Source organism: Oryzias melastigma, linkage group LG10, assembly GCF_002922805.2.
Source record: "Oryzias melastigma strain HK-1 linkage group LG10, ASM292280v2, whole genome shotgun sequence".
NCBI classification, from domain to species: domain Eukaryota; kingdom Metazoa; phylum Chordata; class Actinopteri; order Beloniformes; family Adrianichthyidae; genus Oryzias; species Oryzias melastigma.
In genome coordinates, this window is record NC_050521.1 from 18,000,349 (window position 1) to 18,009,440 (window position 9,092).

Sequence of the window (9,092 nt, forward strand, 5' to 3'; positions counted from 1 at the left end):
TTTTATCCATAATTATGAGATATTATGTTTTCAAGGCATATTTTCCCTCTCAAAATGTACCCTTTTAGAATAAATAAATTATATTTGTCTGGGAATATTATGGATAGCAATTATAGGGGTGCATTCTCGTAAATAAATCGGGTAATCTCCAATTAAAAAGTCTTACATTTTATTTATTCATTTATTTGGTTGTTGGTCCTGTTTTTTTTATTTTCTGTCTGGTTGTTACCTTTTTGTGGTTAAATAGTGTTTTATTTTGAATTTTATTTTTAGTTATCTTGACACCTATAGACCCTTTTCACGTGACGTCACACATTGCTGGTCGAGTGCAGAGTCACTTCCAGTTTATATGGTTTAGAACACCAAAGCTGACAAGTGAACGCTGTTTAAAGCAATTTAACATAAACAATAAAAGATAATCTAACCAATTGTAACCAAAATTTGTACTTAGAAATGTCCTACCTGGTTGTATTCGTTTTCCCCTCTTAGATGGTTCATAAATCAAAGTACAAATGTCAGTAGTCCTGTCTGCAGTCAAAACGCAGCACACCTGCTTCCCCAAATTCCTATGGATTATATCAAATGAATCGTGGATCATTTCTGTCTGACAACCCGGTTAAAGTTAAACAAAGGTTACGGGTACTTCATGGAATGATGCTTGTTTGATTATGAATGTAATTAAAATTTGTCCTTGAGACGTGAAGCGAGGATCACCAGTTAATAGTTGTTTAATTTTCCGTGCTCACATAATCATTGTAAACAGAGCAAAAATCAGACAATTTCAGCATGTCTGCAATTAAAGTAAAACTACTGTTGCAATGTTTTCTACTGCAGTGTGCTGCTGCTCGCTCAGCCGTGGCTGTAACGTTGCTCCCTTTTACTTTGCCTCATAACTGTGTCTGATCTCCAAGAAAATGCAGGTAAAAAATGATGAAATTAATTGGAAACTATTAGGAAAAATATGAAAGCGACTCCATATGTTAAAAAATCCCTGAGATGATTTTTTTTTTCAAGCCCCTCTTATTTTGATAGCTGAAAATACGTGGCTTGATAGCAGCTCTTAATATTTTTACTGAGCCAAACCATTCCAGTGTTTACAATTATTCCCTAAAATATCCCGTAGAACAAAAAATAAATTTAGCATGAGAAGCGATTAAAATACATGCTGGAAATGCAGCGATTTGCTTCTTTGTCAAAGGTATTGATTACCTTTGGTATTGATTAAGTGCTTGATCGCACTTAAAATACGTGCAAATAACATCAGCCAAAATACAAAACCGTTAGAATAATATCTGCTCAAATGAAAGGTCGATATTTAAAAAAAAAAAATCCAATATTGGAAGATTGTTCAAATTTGTATTTTGATTTGTGAACGATCTTGGAGAAGAAATGAAAATACAGTTCAGCAGGACATTCATAAAAAAATATTGTGCATTTGTCTGTTTAAATTTGTAAGGTTAACTTTTATTAGTGACATAAAATTGTGTTAAACAGCGTTCAGCTGTCAGCTTTGCCATTCTAAATGCAAACACTGGAAGTAACTATTTGCTTTTTTGGCCCTGTTGCTATTTTGTCTGGTGTCAAAGTGTAAAGAGTGTTATTTATTTATTTATTTTAATTTAATTTTACAAAGCTTCAAGGCATACAGATTTTCAGAACAGCACCACAAGAATAAGGGACATGAACCACAAAGTTACAGTCACATGTGGGTACAAAATTATGATGAATCCAAAAGACACACACAAAAAGTGAAAAAGAGAAAAAAAAACATTAAAATAAATAAATGAGGGAAAGGAAAGTAAATGAAAATAAAAAATATATATAGTCCCAGGCATAAGACAAGAATATTAGTCTCAAAGATTTTAAAGTTTTTATAAACTTCAATAAGTTTTTTCACATTTTTGTTACTGATGAACTTCAGAGTATTGATGTGATTTTCCACCAAGTATCTTTTAACGGCTAATAAATTAGGTTTTTTATTGCTCCATTTACATGTATGAAGAAAGAATTTGTAAAGGGAGTCTATTGCAGGGGACTTTGTGTCTTTTTTGTGTGTTAGTTTTTGTTTTCAGATGTATTTCAGTGCTTCACTTTATTTTTCTTCTTCTTTTCTAGTGGTTTCTTTTTATTTTATTTTGAAACGTGATCTACACGGCAAACTTAAATATGAGACCTCGAAAACAAAAAGGGCAAAAACCTTTTTAAAAAATCCATAAGGTTAACACGACGGAAGTTACTTTCGCTGCTGAGGAGGAAGTAGAATCTTTGCAGACCGGAAGTTGCTGCCAGCCAATCAGATTCTGCAAAGCGTCTTAAGCTGACGTCAGCCCGGTACCCATGAACAGCCGGTAGCATAGAGAAAAACTGCTCGTTGTTTGTATTTTTTCCCCCAAAAATCTCCCGTTAAACGTGCATACATCATGCCTTTCGATGTTAGGAGGTGAGTACGAGGCTTATGCTTATTGAAGTATTATAAAGAAGACGCAGTGGTGGTTTGTTGTTCTGTGTGAGCCCAGGATGAATTACCAGTTTTTGCACAGCATCCTCTAAAGAGTTTGTTAAAGTTGCTATTCCTCTCCATTTAGACTAAATACTTTTCGATTGTCGCGTGGGTTTGTGTACAAAAACAGTCCTAAAGAGGGTTTTTTTTTCTTTCACATGCACTAGTTTCCTCACCAGAGCTAATTTTGCACAACGGGGAGCTGATTCCAGTAACCTCAAGGAGAAGTTCGCATCACAAAAACTCCAGTGTTGACATCTTTTTGTTACACAAAAAGGAAGGTAGTCTCTGCTTAGTTGTAGGACAAACATCAGCCACTAATTCCACTAATTAACATTTAAACTGGAGGAAATACCTCCAGTTTATGTAGATAATGCGAAACTTTAGTACCACGTGTAAGTAAATGCAATGTGTCTTTGACACACCTTAACAAAATAAAAGACCGGATGTTTACACTTTTCACCTTGTTTTGTGTCCTGTTAAAGCTGTTAAGACAACACATGGAACGTTGTCATATCTGCTATCCATCCTAAATTGATTATATGAAAGCATTAGTGTTATATAGATATTTGGATATGAATCAAGTCGAGTTAATAGATAACATTTAGGTTACCTGTGCCCCAAATGTAATTATTGAATACATGATAATATTAATTTATGACAATGGAATTTGTTCAGTATTAAATACACAACTTCTGTTTGAAAACTGTTGTTATTAATGTATCCCGTTGAATCAATATTTTTATTTATTTGTTAAATCATGACCTCCACAGTTGAGCTTAGTCACGTGAGTGTAGGTCATGGTGTGGTCATGTTGCCATCCGATGCCTCATCGGTTCCATGAACCATTGCAACAGCTGGAAGCCATCCGGTTGACCAATTAGTTGTCTCAAGGTGTTGTCAGTTGAAAAAATCCTGCCATTAGTCATCAACGTAAGACCGTCTGACATGTATTTCAGTGTGCAGATGGATCATAGGATGCAGTCGCAGTAATTTGTCAAGTTGTTACTCTGACTTTGAATTAAAAATGTTTTTTTTTTTTTTCTTTTTTAATGTCATCTGTATTAACTTCAATTAACATTATATTTTGCTGTATTTGTGTTTATTATTATGAGGGAATATGTGGTTGGATGAGGTAATTGCTTTAATATTAAAAAAGAAAATTATTATATAGATATATTATTGACAAAAAGCTCCAGTCTTTGACAACAAGAAAAAACTTTCAATCTGAGGTTATGCAGAGTCAAAAATATATTTTCTTTATTTTTTATTGCATCAAATAAATAATTCTTGTCAGCAGTTTGAGCCTTAAAGGACACAGAAAATCTCAAGGAGTTTAGATGAACTGAGACAGTATTTTTTTGTTTAACCTCCTAATGTTCTGTCAATGTTTCTTTTAGGTGTTTGTGTTGCTTTTGTTGCTCCTATTCTATGAAACTTCAGATACCATGGGAGATGCAAGTTCCTGTGTGTCTCCATAATTGACTGTATAAGAGAACTGGACAGCGGATGTTTTAATATCACCCATAGAAAATGCCTTAGTTCTGGCTCCAGCGAAATGTAGTCAATTGAGTTGCCATTTCTCTGCGATACAGATGTCAGCATGTTGGAGCCAGACGATAGTGATTGGTCCAAGTCGGTCTGAGTCAATTTTTCTATTGCAACTACTATCGGCAATTATGACTAAGCTTGTTCAAAGTCCATTGAAAAGCCCTTCCATTGAAAGCGGGCTTGGGAGAATTTGTCAAACGTTTTAGGTGGGGCCAGCAGGCACCATGTGCTTTCGCTGAGGCCTCTGATTGGTCAGTTTATAACTTGAATAACTTGCGATAAAGAAAAAAAAATAATGAAAAAAATAGGGTTAGTAAGAACTTGTTAAAGCTATCAGAGCAAGAATGATTATTCTGACAAATAGAATGGGTAAGTAATAGCTGTCTATTTTGTATTCATTTCCACAGGAAAAACATAATTCATTATAACAATACAAGGCATCTTTTGCTGAGGAAATGAAGGGGAGCAGTATGAAGAAAACTTGTTTTTCTGCCCCTTTTATGTGCAATATATATATAAACAAACAAACAAAAAAAGTACATCTACAACCAATGACACATTACTATGTGGATGGGAATATATTATTTACAGGTGAAAACACTAGTAAAATAGACATCAAGATTTTGAAGTCTTTGTCTTCTATTCTAAGTTTTGATAACTCAACGCAACAACAAACAAGGCTATTAATTGTAAGTTTCTAGTTTTTCGTTTATCGTTTTGAATGTAAAAATGGTGACTTGGTTTCTTTGATTGTTAAAGATTGTTCCACATTCAAAACCCTTAAACTGAGATGCATCTTTAACTTTTGTTCAGAGAAAACGTCATTAGAAGTCATTAGAAGTCTATGGGATTATGATTTCTTGGAGCCACTCTGGATATGGTGGAAATGCTCTTTTCTCATATCAGTTGGCTGATTCTGAAATGTTGGAGTTTTACTTACAGACACAGTGGTTCCAGTTTGTGCTATTCTGGTGCAACTGTTGCATGAAACAGGAGCCTAGTCTTTACTTAATGCAGCAGGAAATGGTCTTATCCTAAAAGCTGTGATCTTAGTGCAAAGAACAGTTTCACATGGACGTCACTGTTTGGCTAGTCAGCCTCAGAGATGACTCAGTAGTTGCTTATCTTACCTCTCAAAAGAAGAGGGTTAAAACCTCTTTAAGTCCAATAAATCCACTTTAAAAGTCTTTTGCAAACATTTGTTGTAAAATAATTATTTTAAAAATGCTGATTTGCAAATCAAAACTAAATGTATTATAGCAGCATTGAAATTGTCTTTATAGTTTGGTAAATATTTTAGAAAGTAATAATTTTTAGTTTTATGCTTTTACCATACACATTTGAACTCTTTAAAGTAATATTTCTAGCTCTTAAAATGTTCTTTTACAAAAAAAAAAAAAGTAGTTGATAACACTTTTTTTTTCGACTCTAAAGAGATGTTTTTTACTTGGTTAAATGGTGAAACAGCTTGTTCCGTAGTGTCTATTTATAAAGGTCACATCATTCAAAATGACTCAGCTGCTAAACCAGAAGAAACGAGTTAATGATACGAAGACTTTCCACGTCAGGTTTAATTAAACCTTTTCGACTATGTCATTTATTGACACAGGAAGTCTTGGTTTGAGCTGAACAGATGATGTACTGTATGTGCAAGTTGATGACTCGATCGTGGCGATTGCAGAATTCTGGTTAGGCGCATTTGCCAGTCAAAGGGATTGTGCCTCTTATCTTGACGTGCTGCAGCGGCGTGTCTGACGCTCGCTGTGTACCTTCACAGCAGGTGATGCTTACGGGTCATGATGCCAGATTCCTAACTGTCCGTCACGTGCTGTAACTGGAGGCAATATGTTGAAAAAGATGAAGTGCTGACGGTGACTCATCTCAAGATTCAGTTTGTTTGGTAAGATCTTTCCTTGAATAAAACGAGTGCTTTCATTTGACTGTGTTAAGAACAGCGTGTCCTTTCCACAGACATAACATGTGGGAACACAGAAGCTGAGCACTGACATGTCAGGGAGGGAATTTGTTTGACTGTAATTCAGGAAATGATGAACCTCAGGGTGAGGTTAATACTCAGCAATTTCACACATTCAACGCCTTTAACGTCATTTTAAAACTTTAAGGGTATTGTACATCATGTCTTTTGGGAATTATTTTTTTTTAGTACATGATAGAATGATGATAAATTCACATAATCAAATTGGGTGCAGTTTGTTCAGCTGGGTTCAGTTTCCTCTGACTGTGGCATTAGAGGATGATGGGAAATCTACTTTTTTGATTTAAGGGCTGATTCACTTTTGAGTCTTGTGCATGTCTTACTTTAAAGAAAAAAATGGCTTGCTCATAAATCAAGCTTTTTAACAACCCATAATCTTCTATTTATGGAAGTCATAAATATTTTTTTGTATTTTTATGAGGTTATTACTATTTTTCTTGGATAGATGGTAAATCTTTCTGTACAACTTAAACAAAGATGTGAAACGTTGAAGTTTGAGATTGCTCGTGTATTAGGTTGTTAGATGACATCATTATTTAAAAAAAAAAAAGTTGCGGCTTTGCTTAAGCTGCCTTGATTGATGGTATTATCATGATTTATGTGTTATCATGTTGAAGTACACAGTAAAGTATTTTAAAGTTAGACTATCCCTTGTGTCTGTATGAAGTCAAGGTGTTCTTTCCTGCAGTTGTTTGTCTTCTTTTGATGGTTAACGCAGAAGAGTACACAGTAATTGCAGCAGACGCTCCTCTCGGGATTGGACAGTTTTCAGGGACGTCCTGGGATATTTAAACAGAACAATGCAAACCACATTCTGCACGTTTCCCACCCATGACTGTGAAACAATAGCATCGGTTTTGTGGGCTGACCTCTGCAATCCTAAGCCTATCCACTAATGAGAAGATGTAGAGCAGGGGTGTCAAACTCAATCGCACAGGGGGCCAAAATTCAAAACACACCTTAGTGTTTTGCGCAGAACAGGAAAAACATTTATTGAACACTCTAAACCTTTTAACATTACTATGAATAAAAGCAGGCAGGACTATTATTCCAGAATAAATCAACTTAATCCTTAAATAACTTTCAATATTTTACTCTTTGTAAAAATATGTTTTGTAAAAATTATGCAAGTTAGAAAAAAGTGCATGATAACGCCAGGCCATTAATAACAATAAAATAAAATGATGTGGAGGGCCGGTTATAATTACCCGGATCCGGCCCATGGGCCTTGACTTTGACACATGTGATGTAGAGTATCTAATTAAAACAAAAAAAAATATAAGATTTTTACACCCCAGAAAATATTTAGGATCCATATGACGTATGTTAGGAGTCTTGAAAACAAATAAACCCAAACTAAAAAATGTTTCTTTTTTTTAATCTGCATAAAACCATGTTAGCTTTTTAAAGATGTTCAGTTTTCACATTTTTTGTATTTAGCACAAAATGTTTTATTTTTTATTTTTTACATACCTTTCTGTGGTTATTTTTAAGTAAAGCAGACACATTTTAATCCTGATACTAGATTACCTTTCCATTAACAACAACCATTGGCAACCACAATCTCCAAGACAGCTTTTTACCTCTAGATTTATATGAAATCCTAATTTTTAGAATGTTTTCTCATAGCTGTCTCCTGAAAGAGAAAATGTCATAAGCTTTTATTTTGAAATACAAATATTTAGTAGCACGTCATACTAAGAACTTTTTTTAGTTTGTTCTTGAGATCTACACTTTTTTTTTTTTTACATTTTTTATTCTTGTTAATTTTATATAGGTTAATATGTATTTTTTTATATAACTGTAAAATTATTGGAAGCGATTGCAGCTCAATGATTGACATAAAGCCAACTTTTTCCAAAGTTTTTGGTTGCCAGGTCTGAAAATAGTTTTTTTTTTAGTATCGTAGGAATCTGCTGACACCCACAGAAAGATGTTAGATTTCCCTTTAAAATCTGCTGCTGTGTGAAGAAATGTACAGATTTGGCTGAAAGCGGGCGTATGGTTTCACCACTGATAGTTCAACCAAAACATGGTGGAAATTTGAGGGTAAAACCTGATGGCGCGGTAGGTCTCCATTATGTGAGAGTCTGATTTCTTCTCGACTGTTCCTTGTTTTTAGGTCAAAATGTGATGATGTAAGGATTCTAATGCTTTCAGTAGCCGTCACAGAGCAGCCTCCCCCACCTCACCTCCATATCTAAAGACAATATCAGAATGGTTCACAGAAATGCAGAATCCAACACTTACTGTGGCATATCAAAAAGGGAAACAGGATTTGAAGCCCGAGGAGGCGCAGTGCGGTCTGGGCCGGACAGGAAGCCCGGCATCCCGCTTCCTCCCCCCCACCCTGTATTGCATCAACTGTGATTATTTCTGGGGATGTTTTCAGTGGATGAATTATGTACAGATGCTAGTGTGAGAGGGCGGAGTCACAGCTGGAGCGGAGCGCCAAAGTTTTCACTACCCAAAAAGGACAAACGCAAGAGCTCATGAACGTGAATAGTTTCTGTGCTGAGCAGCACTTTTCTGTGTGTTTCTCCTAAATAAACCCAGATTTCAGATCCGAATGTATCAGGTGGAAGTAATTATGGTCCTACAACAAACCAGCAAAGCATTTTTTTTCTTGCTGTGTTTTTGGGGACGGTTCATAAATTAAAAGCACACATGCAAAGGAAGAGGTGTAACCCTTCAAAGTAAGTGTCTGCTCGGATATACGTGATGGCCGAGGTCCAGAGCTAACATTCCAGGACTCTGGTTTACTGTGGAGCATAATAAGTACAGAATGTGCTACTTTTCTCAGCACGTAGTGTTCGCGTTGCCTCTTTTTCTCACTCCCTTTTCCTTTTTGTTGTTTTTTTCCCCCCCCGTCTCCTCTCAGATTTGACATCTACAGGAAAGTGCCCAAAGATCTCACCCAGCCAACATACACAGGAGCTTTCAGTGAGTAATTCTTCTTGTGTTGGGATTATATTGCTAAACAGTTCATGTCAATTAACTCGTGTCCCAATGAGCTACAGTGGTGTGAAAAAGTGTTCTTTCTAT

At 35.4% G+C, this 9,092-nt stretch overlaps 1 protein-coding gene across 1 annotated transcript in view; it reads left to right on the forward strand.

The window, feature by feature from the left end:
* The first annotated feature begins 1,524 nt into the window (after positions 1-1,524).
* The window catches only part of ergic1 (endoplasmic reticulum-golgi intermediate compartment 1), a 20,310-nt gene continuing 12,742 nt past the window's right edge, over positions 1,525-9,092 (forward strand). The window contains exons 1-2 of the mRNA XM_024283376.2: positions 1,525-2,440; positions 8,929-8,990. Of these exons, the coding sequence (XP_024139144.1) occupies positions 2,421-2,440; positions 8,929-8,990 (82 nt within the window). The 5' untranslated portion in view covers positions 1,525-2,420. The remainder of the gene's footprint in view (positions 2,441-8,928; positions 8,991-9,092) is intronic.